Source organism: Coturnix japonica, chromosome 4 (genome assembly GCF_001577835.2).
Source record: "Coturnix japonica isolate 7356 chromosome 4, Coturnix japonica 2.1, whole genome shotgun sequence".
Lineage (NCBI taxonomy): Eukaryota > Metazoa > Chordata > Aves > Galliformes > Phasianidae > Coturnix > Coturnix japonica.
This window is the reverse complement of record NC_029519.1, coordinates 52,360,342-52,377,348: the sequence shown is the minus strand read 5'-3', so window position 1 is coordinate 52,377,348 and position 17,007 is coordinate 52,360,342. Positions and strand designations below refer to the sequence as shown.

The 17,007-nt window shown below is 39.7% G+C and overlaps 1 protein-coding gene across 16 annotated transcripts in view; it reads right to left on the bottom strand.

Moving 5' to 3' along the window:
* LOC107313615 (PDZ and LIM domain protein 5) overlaps positions 1-17,007 on the bottom strand; it is a 111,356-nt gene that overhangs the window by 16,918 nt on the left and 77,431 nt on the right. For 15 of the 16 annotated variants that reach the window (XM_015862004.1, XM_015862009.1, XM_015862005.1 and 12 more), the window contains 2 exons: positions 16,115-16,246; positions 9,362-9,549 (listed from right to left, as the gene is read on the bottom strand). In XM_015862004.1, coding sequence (XP_015717490.1) covers positions 9,362-9,549; positions 16,115-16,246 — 320 coding nt within the window. The remainder of the gene's footprint in view (positions 1-9,361; positions 9,550-16,114; positions 16,247-17,007) is intronic. The other variant, XM_015862010.1, reaches the window with a different exon arrangement.

Sequence of the window (17,007 nt, the reverse complement as noted above, 5' to 3'; positions counted from 1 at the left end):
TAGCAAAGGCATATTGCTCTCACTGCAACACAAGGAACACTTTTGGATGGTAGTGGTGAGAGGGTTTTTTGTTGTTGTCTGTTTATAACACTAATAGTTGCCTGCTTATAACCTATACAAATTGTCAATATTTTTTTTTAAGCACTGTTCAACCAGCTGTTACAGAATTTCAAGTATTAGGCGTATTTTCTCTTTCAGAGTGAACACTGATATTTTCTGACTAGCCCTCCTAGTTTAAAAGCCAGTCAATTCTTCTATCAAGAAAGATATCATGGATTAAAGGGAGGAAGAGAACAGTTAGAGTTCCTGCATTCTTTTCTCTGTTTCATTCCCTATTCCCCTTGAAACCTCTCTGGCTGAATTTTGTTTAAGCTTTGTTTTACTGTGGAAGAAGCCTAACTTGCTTATTTACTTATTAACTTTTGGTTACTTTAACAGATCCTCTAGCTTTCAAACACAAAGGCACCATTGCATCATTTAAAGGAAAACATCAGCCCCTGAAAACTTCCACAGGTTTTCCCTTGCAAACAGAGCTTTTACTGTGACACACAAGTAATAGCAAGGTGGGTACAAATTCTCACACTCAGCCTAAGCCTCTCACACTCTGGCCATCAGTCTGAGCCCTCCTGCGGTTTGTGCTTTATACTTTGCTTTTTACTTTCTCCCTTTGGTGTCAAAGCTTGGTGATGGGTTGCTGCTAACTGATGCTTTCCTTTGGAAACACTGTGGACTGCAGACTTGTTGTAGGGAAAAGAGGCTGCAGAAAGGAGGCAGTTATGCTTCCAAATCCCTTTGAAAATAAATAGACGGGTTCAACAATGAAAAGATGAAAAGACCAAGCACACATGAAAAGAGAAATACATGCTGTTGGATCTATCAGCAGCTCTGTTCTCACCAAGCTGGTACCCAGGGTCTGGCTAAGTGCTTGCAGGCATGTGATTTCCAAAGATGACCTATAGGGAGGGGACAGGGAGCAACAGCAGCTGCCCCACAGCATCTCACTGCAGATTTTCTGGCCCTTCTGCATGCAGTAGGATATAGTGCAGCAACTTGCAGGGGGGCTCAAGTATTAAAGCTGTAAATAATAAAAAATAAATACGCTATAAGCAATAAATGACAATTCATAGGAATTACATATGGACTAATTCCACCCTGAGTGTCATAGAGGCTCACATTCTCTTCAAGCCATGGAAAAGATCTCTGTGGCTAAATTTTGGAGTTCTGCAGGCCTACGCATTCACTCTCTCTTTAGTTAAACCTTTCAAAGGACTGTTGATTTCACTTGTGCATTGTCATAGCTGCCTTTTCTAAAAGACAAAACACTCTGTACCTGACTATTAACGTTCTACTTTATTAGGTTTAAGTTTAGCAAACCCTCAGTGTTTGCTTTTACTGAACTCCTCGGTATGGCCAGTTTAATATTTAACAAAGTTTTAGGCAAGGTAGAGAACTGGCTTTTTCTTTCTAAAAATCCTAGTGTGACTTTGCCCTTGTTTCACTAACAATAGGCTGTTCCATTGCTGAACACATGGATAACTACAAACACAAGCGAAAGATTTTTAAGACAAAGGGAGAAAGGCGGATACACAGCGGTGCCAAAGTCACTTTGACAGAGGTTCTCCGGTGCATAGCAACAATACAACAGCCTGAACTGTTTAACGCTCACTTAAACATAACATCAAGCTTCATGTAATATCTATAAATAACAGTGCTACTTTAACTGGTGGGAGTGCCAGAACTTCATTTTAAAGTGTTCTAACTCGGTGATTTATACACTGCTATCAAACTACTGTATTATTAATGGAAAATATAAAGGTTCATATGTCCAATTTTCTGACTTCTCTTAATATATCTGTACAGCAAGAAATCTTCCAGCTCTTTCCTCCAACCCAAACAGATGGCCGGATGAAGCAACGCGTCTGAAAAGCTCGGCTGTCAGCTCGTTACATTAACCATATATAACACCCTATCCATTCCCAGGCCCGTGTGAAATTGTACAAGTTAAATGGAGAAAACTACAGGACCAGTAAGAAGGAGAAAAAAGCAAAAAAAGGGGGGTGGGGGGGACGTGGGGGGGAAAGGAATGCCATGTTCAGCAGTTCTCCCTTTGCTTGCTGCACGATCTTGGAAGCATAGACAAAGCTAAAAGCCCACCGCTGATTAAAGGCAGAACAGGAAGGATTAAACCATTATCATTTCTTTAAATGCTGGTGAAGGATGGTATGTGCTCCGTGGAAAATCACAACAGGTGCGAGTGCGGCCCAATTTCAACAACCTCTGCAACTCCAGAGGCCAGTTCCTGTGCAAGCGACCAGCCTTTCAACTGCAAAGGTTCCGACTAAATTAGCTGTAAAGGATCTTTAATTAAAATGAGTATGGTGGTTTTGGCTTGCTCAGCGTGTCTCCTTGTGATTTGTTACATCACACACCGTCACAAATTTGGCACAACTGGCAGAGCTGTTACCGAAAACGTGTCTCAAGGAAAAGAAAATGAAGCCCTCCTCACTCCCCTGTACAATAGGATTTTATTTCTCCGCAGTGAGAGCTCAGAAATCTCTTTTGTAGCTTTCTGCAGATAACATTTTGCTTCTCATTCTGAACTGCTGTTTTGACCTTGATAGCTTGACTATGCCTGAGCAGAGCAGGACTGGCCAGTCTCACTGCACACACTTTATCTGACATTTTCATAGAACTGATGTTTAAGCTTTCATAGTGATAAGACCGTATTTGGCAGAGAAATACTGACTTTTCATTTGCTGTACAAATACTAAGGATAACTTTCAGATGATCTACACTGATAGAGCAAACTCTTCTGAGTTGGCACCAGCAGTGGAGCAGGCTACAATTTAAGAAGAAGCTATCAGATGAATTGGTCTGAGACAACAGACCAGTTATTTTTAAGAAATCAAAGGCAATGAGTATCTAATCTTAAAGGCTGGTGAATGTTCTCACTCAACGGGTGTGAAATAATCAAGAGACAAATAGTCTCCCGACCTAAAGAAAAGAGCATGAATCTGTCTTGATTTGCGCCTACAGTTATTTTAAGCATACAAAAGTTTGGTGCACATGAAATTAGCAATGCTGGACCACAGGAAAAACTTCAAAGTATCAACTTGTTACAGAAAGGTGAGTTTCTGTTCAGCAGATCGAGTGTTGTGTAGTAGGACATTCTGCCTCCACTAAGCACGAAGTACACACTTCTATCATTACTAAGACCCACTCCTTAAATATCAACATTCAAGTTTTAAAAATATATTCTAGTTTTCACCATGTCTGCAGGACTTACAATTTCACATTGCCATCAAATTAAGGTTGACATGTATAAATTATTCTGGTTTCTCAATGGGTTTTGCTTGGCTAAGTCCAAGTTCACATTGCTTAGCTTGTAAGAATAAATTCCTGTACTTTGCTGTCATATGGCAATATAATTTAGATAAGATGAAAAATTAATAAGAAAAACAACCTATACACTAGAATCAGGAAGCTTTTGTGTTTTGACCTGTCAATATATCGCTTCTGTGGACAAGGCTTTAGTCTGTTAAAGCAACTGCATAGCAGAGGGGCAAACTTCAACAGTCTTTTTCAGTGAAAAATACTTGAACTGTCTATTATTTTTGGACTATTTATAGCTCACCAACAATATAAGAATTTGCCTTAACTTGAAGTATTATTCCAGTTTCTCCCCCAAATTCACACCATTGCCCTCAATGAGCATGTAGTTCCTTAAACCCCCAGTAATTAGTCCTATCTTTATTTTCCTGTTCAGCGAAGGAAACAAAGTGGGACAGGATGACAATACAGAAAGCACAGGATTTTATGAACAAGGTGACATTGCCTTTGTCATGCAAAGGTGATAGGCCACAGATTTCACTCACCCTGTCAGGGCGGCCTGTAATACATGTACACGTAGAGCTAAAGCACAGAAAAATGATGTTAAAGTGCCACAGTCTACTCCTTTATGGACCTTCAGTAAGTATTTACTGGAAGTATAAGCAGTTTGCTACAGCACAGTAAATCTCAGCACCCCCATCCCTCTTCTCTTCAGCTCAGTGCCATTTGATCCTGAAGCTGATACGATCTCAATTCTGGCACGTTTACCTTAGCAGACTTTTGCAGACTAAGTCACAAAGAAAAACACAAAGACCCAAACTGGTGGTACATGCAGGACAGAATGTCAAGTCACACCTAGGAGCAGGTTTGTATTTTATTCTGCTACATTCCAGTATTGTCAAGGGATTGGGAAGCCAGAAAAAAAAAATGCATCAAGACAGCACACTAAGGATAACTCCAGAGACGGTAAAGGCAAGTCTACCACACTCATGAAAACAACTGCAAGGAAACAGCAGAATTTTTCAAACAAAGTTGCCTGGGGAGCAGTTTTTCTATGCTTCCAAGTGTGTTCCCCCTGCTGAAGGGAGCATGTGTTTAACACATGTGCTGGCTCAGGATTAGGCAACTGACAGTTGTGGGTATTGCAGAATATGCTGACATGTCTGACCAGCCCTACTGGAAGAGGATTACGTATCCCAGAGGTATTGGGCTGAGAAACCCTGGGAATAAGGAAGTTGGTAAAAACAGCTAACTGGTCACCTAGCACTGCAAGCTTCAAATGCTTCTATCACAAACCCTTCCCACCCCATCCTCATGCTCAGGAGGAAGATCAGTACTTATGGCAAACTCTCCTCTCTAGGAGGCTTTTGCAGCTTGGTGACTTTTGTGGCCTCCAGCAACACTGACTGCAGGCTGTGGTCCTGCTGGAGCCCACCAGCAAAGCAGGGCTCTGCCCACACTGGTCAGCACCATGCCAGCAACTTGACATCTGACAACAGCATCTGGAGATGCTGGGCAGAAGGTGATCTTGCATAAGAAATGTGGTTCTATGGTCCCAACTTCTGACCAAAGATCCTGCTGCCCATTCTGAGAGACAATCTGTCTTCTGGCCAAATTCCAGTTTGTGTAACTGCATTTATTGGATCATTGTACTTTCTTAAATTGTCCCAACAGTTTCAATTTGACACGCAGCTATTCACTTCCTTTCAAGATGCCGTGGGGTGTTACAGTGTACTAACAAACAGCTGTCATGTTTCACCAAAGAAGTGCCTGCATGGTGGCCAAAAGCAGTGCCTGTGCATGCATCACATGCTTGCAAATGGTATCAAGACTCCAAATGCTTTGGGGTTCCTTGCGGGGCGTGAATGGTGGTGCATAAGTTACAAAAGTTAGCTATGAAATAGTAAAATAACTCTCTATATCAAGACTATGGGTGGGCTGTGATGGAGCTAGGCCACCAGTGAGCATTTAGTTGCTGTTGATTGAATATAATAATCTTGTCAAAAGCTTCTCTCTCTCTTGTGAGTGAACAGAACATCACAGTTTGAAAGGAACATCATAACTTGAAAAAGAAAAACTATGGGCTGTTATAAATTCTAGCCAATAAACTTGACATAGTAGCCACCACTATTTGACTTATTCCAACAAATGAGAAAATCAACAATATGGACACAAGTGGTCCATGACAAGAGTGTTCTTTTCAAACTGCTGTCCAGGTGGGTATCACCACTTCATCATGTACATGTCCCACTTGTCCTGGATGTTGAGCTCCTTATACACCCAATACAGCAAAGACCAGACTTGATTTAACAAGTCAGGCTTTTACCATGCTTATCCAGCTTCTTTGAGCATACTAGGAAAAGCAGAGCAGCTATCCACCATTTCCTTTACTAATGCACTGAAGAATTCTGCAACATTAGGATTTAATTCCAGAAAGGGACATCGTATTGCGTTACTTTCACACTGGGTAACTAACATTGTGATTTGCTGGAAGTTGAAAAACAATAATAGCGGAAAAATTACGCCTAAATGAACATCTTTTCCAGATGCGCTCCAAACAAACAAACAAACAAAAAACCACCATTAATCCATAATACCATCCCACAGGAAATTTTCTACAGGCAACAATACAGAGCTGGTTTTAACCTTAAAAAGTCGTGCCATTCATTTCTGCAAGCTGGAAACCTATCACAAGATCTAGCTTTGCTCTTACCATTCTCAGTGTTCACTACCACTCACAATGTTCCAAGTTGTTTCACAGAAAAAAAAAAAAAGAAAAAAAAAGAAAGTGAAATCTTGCTCTTTAAGGAGGTCACAGAAGATTTAAGGAGGAGATATTGAGAAGGGCACACTGATTCACAGACAACTGAAACAATTTTCATGCTACTGCCCACGAGAATAAACTGAATGCTCCTCTGGTGAGGGTAGGAGTTTGCCATCAGGGAACATATGGTAGTCCCATGTTCAGCACAAGTGTTCACAGATACCCTGCAACTTCCCTCCTACAAGGACAATTAAGCTCTGTGGATGCTCTCACTGCAAGATCATGGATCAAGATTGACTTCTGTACTGAGAAATCCTATGCCTGGGGCATCTCCTAGCCCTCTATGTGAGCCACACATGTTAGACAGCTTTTACACTTTCAAACCTCTCAGCATAATTTTAAAACAAAACAAAACAAAAAAAAAAAAACAAAGACAAAACCAAATACAGGAAGCCACACAACTTTTAGTAATATTAAGGGTATTCACTGATGGCCTATCCAAGAAAGGGAGATGCCAGCTAAAGGCTTAAGGATGCCTTCTGACCAAATGACTAATGCGTGTAGTTGGACACCTTGATAAATAAAATCACTGGTAATATTTATGCCATAAAACAGCAGACTACATCTTCTCCAGACACAAACAAAATCCTGTAACACGTCTGCTTAGCTACAGAAACAGCTTAGTGCTATGTGCAATATTCATTGGAAGAGTGAGTCCGACTAGAGCTACAGAACTGTACTCCAAAAAATTTCTATTATTAATAGCATACTGATACACATTTGCATAAGACTATGCCTTCATTCCTATTTCCCACGCTAAACTACAACTATGAAATCAATTAAACTCAAAGGGAAAGGTTTCTGTTTGTTTAAAGTGTTGTCAGTTCCACAACCTACAAGGCCAAATTTTGCTTGGCCTGTGAAGCGCTGGCAATTGTACTTGAAAAGAAACGTCAAGCTCACAGACTGCAAACAAACAGCAGAATTAGTGACTGAAATCCAAATGTGCCCTGAAACAGTTCTAGTCTTCAACATTTGACTTATTTTACCAAAACACTCAGCTACTTGAAAGGTTTTACTTGTCAGACTGCTGGTTTCGGCCTTACTAAGCAAGCTTAGACACAGTGAAACTATGGGAATTTTTGTTTTTATGAAATACATGCCTGAGAAAGACTGCAATCAGTCTCTGCTGTAACACTGCTGTAACCACGCTTAGGTCTCTTCTCCCTGCTAGTTTTGCATTACTGACCTTGTGAAAAACTGGGGCAGAATGTGACAGAAAAAGCCAAGGGTGACCTTAGGACAGGTCCATGGGCCCAGCTTGCAGTGAAACTTTTATAACCTCCAGGCAAGTTTCAGATGCCTGGGCAGCTGTCACAATTTCAGTGAACTCTTTTTCCTTTTCTTTTTTCTTTTATTTTCTTTTAACCTAAGAAGCTTGGCTAGTGAGTGGCTAGGTACATCGCTTCCTCACACATGTGCAGATGTACCTCCAGACTGATGACTGACTCTCTCTACTACACGTGCTATTTCTGAAGCAGGTGATGACTCTGATTCTTTGGCAATGAATTTGAGGCAAGCTATTCTCAGGTTTTCTAGCACAAAACATACAAGAAGACAATGCAGTTCTCATATTCTCAGCACCACCTTTTCTATCATTGCACATCAACCTGAATAGGGATGCAAAAAAATGAGCCATATTTCTCTACCTTTCTTTGTCCAAAAAGGTATTTGTTACCCAATGTCATGTGTAGTCAGCTTCTCCCCTTGTGTCTGCTGCTGTGGGGAACAGCACTGATCACAGCTGGCTCAAATCTGGGGTACAATAGACCTGGTTGCACGTCCTAATGTTGCAGGCTCATACTCATTTTGGACTTCCAGATCTTAACATAGACACCTTGCAAGATGTCTTATATAAACTGTGAACACTTAAATTAGATTCCTCATTCAGCATGTATACATGTAAACCCTGCAAATGCCTGAAAGTGATGAAAAAAAGAAGAGCAGGACACAAGTCCTAGTAACTAACTGTGGCACTGTGGACACACTTGATGTTGGACAGGGTAGTATAGAAATGACAGCATATTGCCATCTCGAGGCTCCATGGAAGTACTGCATGATGAAAATGTCTATTTGTTACCAGGCACAGCAGTAATTTCAAGCCATATGTGCCAAAGACTCCAATATAAACATACACCATTAACACCATATGTTTTATCTTTATTTTTATGCCATGGCCTCTGCAGTTCCCTTTCTGGGTTGGGTATGCTTCAAAGAAGGAAAATCCTTAAAATCCTTAAAAAAAAAAATCCTTAAAAAAAAAAAAATTAAGGGCAATTTTAGCATTACAGCTTTTTTTTTTCAGAAGGAGAATTGATAGTATTCATCTCATTATTACCAGAAAATCTGCAGTTTAAATGTAATTAGTAATACAGATTTCCTGGTTCCTTTGAAATTAATACTACAGTTTAGCTGAGCGCCAAAGACAGACTCAATTTAAGAGACAAGTTACATTAAGAGATTATCTAAAATAACTGCATGTAATATTATGAAAAAAAATAGATACAGAATTACACATATTGTATTCCTTGATACGTATATAGTAATAAGACAGGAAATTCCCTTAAAAAAAATAGCATGCTTTCCAGACATTTTAGTGCTGGTATAAACTGCATGCAAAGGCAACAGCCAAGTTAGTGATCATTATGAGAACCCAGCTGTAAATAAATCTTTATGTTATAAGTTGTATAACACTGGCAACCTCCATGTATAAAGTCTGCAAATGCCAAATACAAAGCTGCTTTCATGTTTTAGTCTTTTTTTTTTTCCCTTTTTTTTTTTTTTTTTTTTAATTCTTTTAACATCAGCTTCAAAGGAGATCACTTGGGAAACGCGTGTCTCTGTTGATACGCTCCTTGAAATCACAGAGAATATGTTCTGTTTAATTTACAGTCATAGGGAGAATACCAAGTTAAAATTGTATTTGTACATATGAGATTGTTATACATGATTTCGTCAGAAGGTCAGAGATATTGGATTTTGCTTGTTTGTGAAACCAATCACATCTATAAGGCTACTTTCACAAAGCTACTCGTTCACCAGAGCTCTTGTGCTGTTTTTCTCCTCTTTGATTAACAAACTTGCTTCTACTCAGAATACACCAGCAGTCTTTTGAAGGCTGCTGTTCTTACACCTCTGGTCAAGCACATCTCACTGAGCTCTTTGAGGGTCTTTAACCAAACAAGAAAATGCCTCACTGCAAGTTACCTGCTTGGCTTGGAGGCTGCCAGCCTGAGTACTTGGCGCCACTTGATGGTCCTGTTGGCTTGGGCACTGAAGGAGATGTGGCATTGTTGGTGGAGGTAGGTCTAGGATCTGGACATTCATGGCTGGCAGACACATTCTTCACTGAAGTGGTGGTATAAGTGGCAGGAGGGGTAGACTCCATGGAATCACTGTTCAGAAATGAGGGAGAAATAAATAAGATGTATGCCAAGTAGTGCCTTGACCAAACAACATGCAAGCACTCAGACACATTATGAGGCCAAAACATAAATTACCAATCTTGATTTTTGTCTCTAGATTTACAGGGTTAACAAGTTTCACAATTTAAAGAGTATATCTGACTGTTCAGATATACTCTGTGAGTTATAGCTGCTGCAATTAAAGTCTTTTGCTAATAGAGGTAGCTGTCACTGATGATCCAGTTGATTTGCTATATGCAGTGCTTACAAGTAGAGTGAAGCACAAAGTGCATTCTGTTGCATTCAAACGTTAAAAGATATTCAGACATCTGTACAGTGCAAATGGAAGTATTTAAAGGGTACATTAGACTTCTTAAAAGCTTAGTATACAAGTCTTTTTAACTACACATTCTGAGGCAGTAGAGATACTGAATAAAAATGCCTCTGCAGAGTGAAAGAAAAAGGATAGGAAGACATTATCTGCCATTAAGCAGCATCTCAATGTTACTGACAAGATAGTTTAGGACCAACTTCCAGAAAAAAATGTACCTTCATTGTCACAAAAGTGTTGTTCTATGTTGTTGAGTTCATTCGACACATAACTCATCAAATCAATGGACCACTTGCTGGATAAGGAGTTGGCTGGATAGTCGCACTCAGAGAATTGTGGCCAGTGGCTCAATGTGCAAGTAGACTGATGATGTCATTCCTTACGGATTGGTGTTGGGACTGGGGCTTTTTAATGTCTTTGCAGGCAACATGGACAGTGGGATCAAGTGAAGACTCAGCAAATTTGCAGATTACACCAAGCTGAGTGGTGGAGTTAACATGCTAGAGGGAAGGGATGCCATACAGAGGGACCTGGACAGGCTTGAGAGGAGTGCCCATGACAAACTCATGAAGTTCAGCATGGCCATGTGCAAGTTCCTGCATCTGGGTTGGGGCAATCTCAAGCATCAATACAGATTGAGTGGAGAATGGCTTAAAAGCAGCACTTAGGAGGGTTTGGGGGTGTCAGCAACATGCAGCCCAGAAAGCCAGCTGCATCCTGGGTTGCATCAAGAGAAAAGTGACCAACAGGGTGAGAGAGGTGATTCTGTCCCTCTGCTCTTGTGAGACTCCATCTGGAATATTGCATCCAGTTCTGGAACTCCCAAGACAAGAAGGAGATTGAGCTGTTGGAGGGAGTCCAGAGGAGGGCAACAAAGATGGTCAGAGGGCTGGAGAACCTCCCCTATGAGGACAGGCTGAGAGAGCTAGAGCTCTACAGCCCAGGGAAGAGAAGATTCCAGGGGGACCTTATTTATTTCAGCTTTCCAGTATTCTGAAGGAGTTCTACAGGAAAGCTGGGGAAGGACTTTTTACAAGGGCATGTAGCAACAGGACAAGGGGAAATGGTTTTAAACTGGAAAATGGCATCTTTAGACTAGATATTAGAAAGAAATTATTGACTGTGGGGGTGGTGAGATACTGGAACAGGTTGCCCAGTTAGGTTGTGGGTGCCCCCTCCATGGAAGCACTCATGGCCAGGCTTGACAGGACTTTGAGCAACCTGGGTCTAGTGGGAGGTGTCCCTGCCTGTAGCAGGGAGGTTGGAACTGCATGATGTTTAAGGTCCCTTCCAACTCAAACCACTCTATGATTCATGAAACCCACTTCAGGATGGAACCCCATTACAACTTCAAGATTACCTCAAAAAACTGTCGGTCTTTTTCTACTGAAGCATAAATAAGAAAACTTGCTTCTGCATCCAAAAGACTCATTACTATTGGTCAAATCACTTTTTGAGTCCAGCTTCTATTTTACTGCCTTTGTCCAAAAACATAAATATGAAAATCCTGCCGAGTACAGCTGCTTTTACACAGAAGATGTTACTTAATGAGTAAGACATGCAAAACTCTCTCATACGGTCAGTAATCTCCATCCACTGGATTTCATATCTATATAAGGCTGTTGTGGATCTGACTCAGAAACAAAGGTCAGCTTTTCAAACACAGTCACCAAAGGCTGGAACTTCATCTTTGTACAACACATTTCCTGAAGGACATCACATAGAAAACAACTGAGGGGTGCAGCTGGCAAAGTGCTGCCTTTGAGGCTTCTCACATACAATCATTTTGGAGGAAAGAAAGGGAGAGATCAAGATGGAAATTCTGCTTCATGTCTACATTTGCCAAATAGCAGTGTTACAGGTGTAGGTGAGGGAGCAGACACTGAAAGTTAGGTGAAATGCCAACTTCTACCTTCACCATCACTAGCTCCATGGTTGAATTCTCAAGGCTGTGAATGACATGGCACCTAATTAAATACTTATAGCAAGAAAAAAGTCCACACTGAAAGTTAATATATGTTATCACTGCAAATGTTATTCTAAATTTAGGGTAGAAGAACACTTGATCTCCCTAAAATACAAATGACACATGTCCTTAGAAGTAACCAGAGGAGTTATATTCATTATAAGAAAGATGGTACAAGGTACTGAGATCTAAGTAGATGCAATAGAGGGGTGGTGAGGGGGCAGCATGTGTGGAAGGAAGCAGGTCTAGCTCACACATGAAACGAGGATCAGTTTCTCAGAGATAGCTCCTGGATATCTACAGCCGAGCTTCCTTTTATAAATCAGGTGCTGAGAACACTTCAGAAGTATTCTAGGAAATTAGCACTGGAAAATCCTCCTGAACATATTCAGACATTTTGATACTCTCCCTCCTCTCCCTTGAAAAGAAAAGAAAAGAAAAGAAAAGAAAAGAAAAGAAAAGAAAAGAAAAGAAAAGAAAAGAAAAGAAAAGAAAAGAAAAGAAAAGAAAGCAGACAGATAAGAAAAAAGAAAAGAAGAAAAAGAAAGAAGAGAAGAAAAAAAGGAATAGAAAAAAAAAAGACAGATGGTATGGGATTATAGATGCCTAAATCTCCATCCATCCTTAAATGGAAACTTTTGTACAGAGCTGTGTAGCAGAAATACATGCTTTAAAGAAAATAACGATGTCTCATGCTGTTATTAGCCAAAGGAAAGACTGTGCTCCTAGCAGAAAATTACATATAGGTCATCATCATATAACTTTTAGCACTGCTGAAAGCTGGTAAAAGAGACAGATCTCAGACTTTCCTGAGCAAACTTTTTCTAATGCAAGCCCAAGATAGCAGGGTATCCATCTGTAAACATCATCAACCAAGCCCCAGCATGTATTAGCAACTCAGTCTGGTACATCAGTATTTTCCAAATAGTTCTCTGGGTTACAAATGATAATTTCACTCCCATTTGTTGCCCAGAAAGACTGTGTGAATTGGGAACAAATCCCATGGGGTCTGAAGCAGCTGGCTGACAAGAAAGGTCACATAATATCTAAGAGTCTGCAAGAGCTTTCTTCATATGGCCAGGAATTTTGTGAGGTTATTTTCCCTTATGAACACTAAATCTTTTAAGACAAAAACAAGACAAAGAAAAAAAAAGAAAAAAGATGTGAGCAAATCATTCTTGGTTTTTGGCTCAAGCAAGTGCATTGTGATAACTTTGATTCTGCTTTAAGGAGTCTATATATATAGCTGTAGCCATAGCTATAGCTATAGATATAGCTTTTTTTTTTTTTTTTTAACCAAAACTAGTAGAAGTTCCTTTGTTTTAAACATTACTGCCTGTCACTTATCTGTTTATCCCAAGCAGGCATAGAGTATACACTACAGGAACTTATTAAGTCCTAAGACGTATGCACAGTGCTTGATACAACTCTAAAGAAATGAGAAACTTTTAATATGGGATTTTTGAGGCATTTATATTGAATAAACTTTGAAAAGTAACAGTTAGGAAAGAATGAGTTCTGTACCCTAGGGCCAAGTAAACTGCTGCACAGATGACTCTCCAAAGAGTTACATACAGCAGGATATCAGCACAACTGAGATAAAACTTGATCCTAAAATCTCCCCTTCTTGCTTTTAGTTACATTAAGTTGTTCATAACTTGTGACGTATCTTATACACATTACCTGAAGATACATGCAGAATATCAGAAAAAAAGCCAGGCATGAGAACTGTAAAACCCCACAAATGAGAAAAGACAGTTGTCCTATGCTCTTGCAAAAATACAAGAAATACTAAGTGCTAAACTTGTTCCTACTGCTATTGCAAACCCACACTCTCATTCAACTTCTAAAAAGGGCATTTACATTTTGTATTAGCCTAACAGGGCTCCAGAAACTTGCAAGAAAGGGGAAAAAAAAAAAAAAAAAGGCAAAACAAAATAAAAGAGAAAGCAGAGGGAACCATGTGAGCAGAAATATTTCCACATCAAGTTACAGTAAGGACATATGTTACCCTTCCGTATGCAGTGGTCTGCAGAGAAAGAATACAAAACTTCTTTCAGAATAAATATTCTCCCAAAGGATCAGACTATCTTCTTTTCAAGTAATTGTACATGGCATTGGGTCTGGTACCTAAAGCAAAAGCCATATCTAAATCTATTCTTGCTAACATTTCTGAAAACTTCAGGGTTGACTTTTTTTGCCAAGTGGTTTAGTTTTAGGGAAAACTTTCAGTTCTTAAAGAGTCAAGATATTAAAGACATCGGTTCCTTTACAACCATCTTGACTTTTTCCCTGAAGACAATGCAAACATAAGCTACCTCAGTAAAATAGATTCATTGCCCTTTTGAGAAAAGTATTTAACATACAGCTAGAAAACGCAAAACTTGAAGTTGTTGAAGCTTATTTACCTTGTCTGTCTTGGTTGTGCCAGTTGATTTTTGAACAAGTCAGTGTATTATGCAGTGCCCTACCCTCATCTCTTTATGGACATAAGATTTTAGCTCTACTCACACACCAGCTATTGCATTGTGGCATTAAGTGAGTTGTTGTTCAAAACAACTTTTCAGCACTGTATTTGTGCAGACATTACAATATGTCATTAGACTGATGGTAATGCAAAAGCATTTTAATATCCATCCTGCACGTGGATTCATTTCTTCACAATCTGACATTTTCCTTCTTTTGATGTAATTGTTTTTACATGCTCTGTGTTGAACTTATGGGATAATACATACATACAGATGTTAAATTGTAAGCATAATTTGCTTTTTACCTCCACTTTTGCTACATGTAATTCAGTCTATACAATGAGACTGTGCTCTTTCTCTAGTTATGATGCGGCATCGCAGAGCCTCATTTCTATGGCTCCATCTAGTGGCAATCTCTTCTTCCTTAAGTGCAGCTGACAGCTCAAGATGACAAGGAAATCAGACATTGTTACCCGAGTAAGCTGTGCACAAGCTTTATATCAACACCGGTTATTTATGCACTTACATCTCCAAAAGTACATTTCCTAAATCAGGAGAGTTTCTACTTGTACTGTGAGCAAAAAGTGGATAAACAAAGCCAGGTTCACAGTCAACAACTTAAATGCTTACATTGTTCTAACAAGCTAACTTCACTTGCAGCTTATGCCACAAACACAGAACATCAGTGAGCAAAGTAAAGTCAGAGAATTAATTTTCACCACCCTTATTTGCTCTACTAAAGTAGCAGCAAATAACACAGATGAAGAATAAAGTCTTGCTGGCAGCATGTCTTGGACTTAGTCTGTGTTGCACAGACATCAGAATTGCTACAGAGAATTTTTCTTTGGGAACAGGCAAAAAAGGGAAATTTTGATACAGCTTAACATTATCTTGGTGTGTCAAATATCACCACTTTCCTCACAAAAGTCAGGGCTGAGTTAACCTTCTTCAGTGACTCAAGTCACCCTGGAAGCTATGAAAGAGGTGAATGACTAATACGTAACACATTTATTTTATATCAAGCTCTATCTTTAATTGAGCCTTATCTCCTGAAGTTACTCCTGTGAAAACACAAGTAAACACATGAAAATCCACAGATTACGTCTCCCTCAGAACAGCTTAATACGTACTGTCCTTTAAAATATCCACCAAAGATTTTCCCTTCTGAGGCTGAAGTCGATTACAAAGCATCAGCTTTTCACAGGAGCTGGTGTTAAAATAGCTGTGGTCAGGAAACAAGAACAAAATGTCCTGTGCACTGAACAGAATCAGAGTTGGAACAAAAAGCCTCGACAGCAAATAATTTTTAAAGGACTTATTTGCTGCACCACATGCCAGTTATTTGATTTCATACGTTAAAAACGAGCTTTGAAAAATAGCAGTGCTCCAGGAGCACTCTTAGCCTAACATACAGCCTGCTTGCCCAAGAAAACATTGCAAATAATTCATCCAGATAGGGCTTTCGAGCCAGTGTGCCATTTATTTTCTAGTCAGCTATTTAGTGACAGTGCCAACCACCACAACACAAACAGCACCATGCCTCTCAGAAGTGCACCAGATGCCCACCTGCACTTAGTATGGTAGATTTATACAAATAGCATTGGCAGGACCAGGGTGCAGATTAGTTCTGCAAACAGGTGAAACCAACAGGATTTGGGGCTGGGGACATTGTGCCAAAGACCACAACAGGCAGACTGCTGAAAATGTGCAGACAACAGAAACAGGCTTTGAAGGTGAAGCTGGTTCTTCACAAGTCCTCAGTGTCAACCACATGAAACACCAGGACAATACCTCTTGTTCTTTGTCAGCTCCAGAGCACTTGTTGACTTCCTGGAGGGCCTGCTGGCTTGCAGAGGAGGTTTAGTGACAGGGGTGATGAGCAGGGCATCCAAGAGCAAGCGGTAGGCACTAGGATCAGAGAGCCTAACAAGCATTTGAAAAGACCACGTATAGAAATTAGTTGACTGAACAGCAATCAGGTTGGCTAGGATTAGCTGAAAAGCCAAGTAAACTTCTTCAGGTTCTACAGCAGTATGGACAAACTGAACTGAGAAATGCTATTCAAATAGGTGGTCTCCAAAGTGGTGTGTACACACTCCAGTGTGCAAGAAAACTCACCACAGTATGGGAAATATACTTATCTTTTATTTTTTATTTTTAATAAAATATTTTAAAGGTTTATTTAATCTTTTCCCTCTTTTTCTTTTTCTTTTCTTTTTTTTTATTCTGGCTTTGTGTGTTTTCCATAACGCACACAATCCATTAGCACATGTCATGTATACAGTTTAGTAATTAAGAAAATATACATATATTAGGAATGCATGTTCAGAAATCATATATATCTATATATATGCATTACTGATTGATGTGCATGGTCAACAAAGTTTAGACCACTTAAATAAGTAATCCCTTATGAAGAGCAATGTGATAAAGATTTAGATTCAACTCTCCAGTTGTAGTCTTCAGCATCCAAAAGCTATTGACTGATGCAGATAATTCTTTGTCATCTGTACAACAGTTGTTATTTTCAGTCGGTTTACTGACTGAACCACAACACGGATGTCCATGAAGAGAAGAGAATCGAGATTCAGAGCAGTACTTTGGAGCTAAAATAAAAGGACACAGGAGCTGTGGTAATACTGACAACTTGCCTACCACAGTATTGTGAAAGAGCTTAGACATTC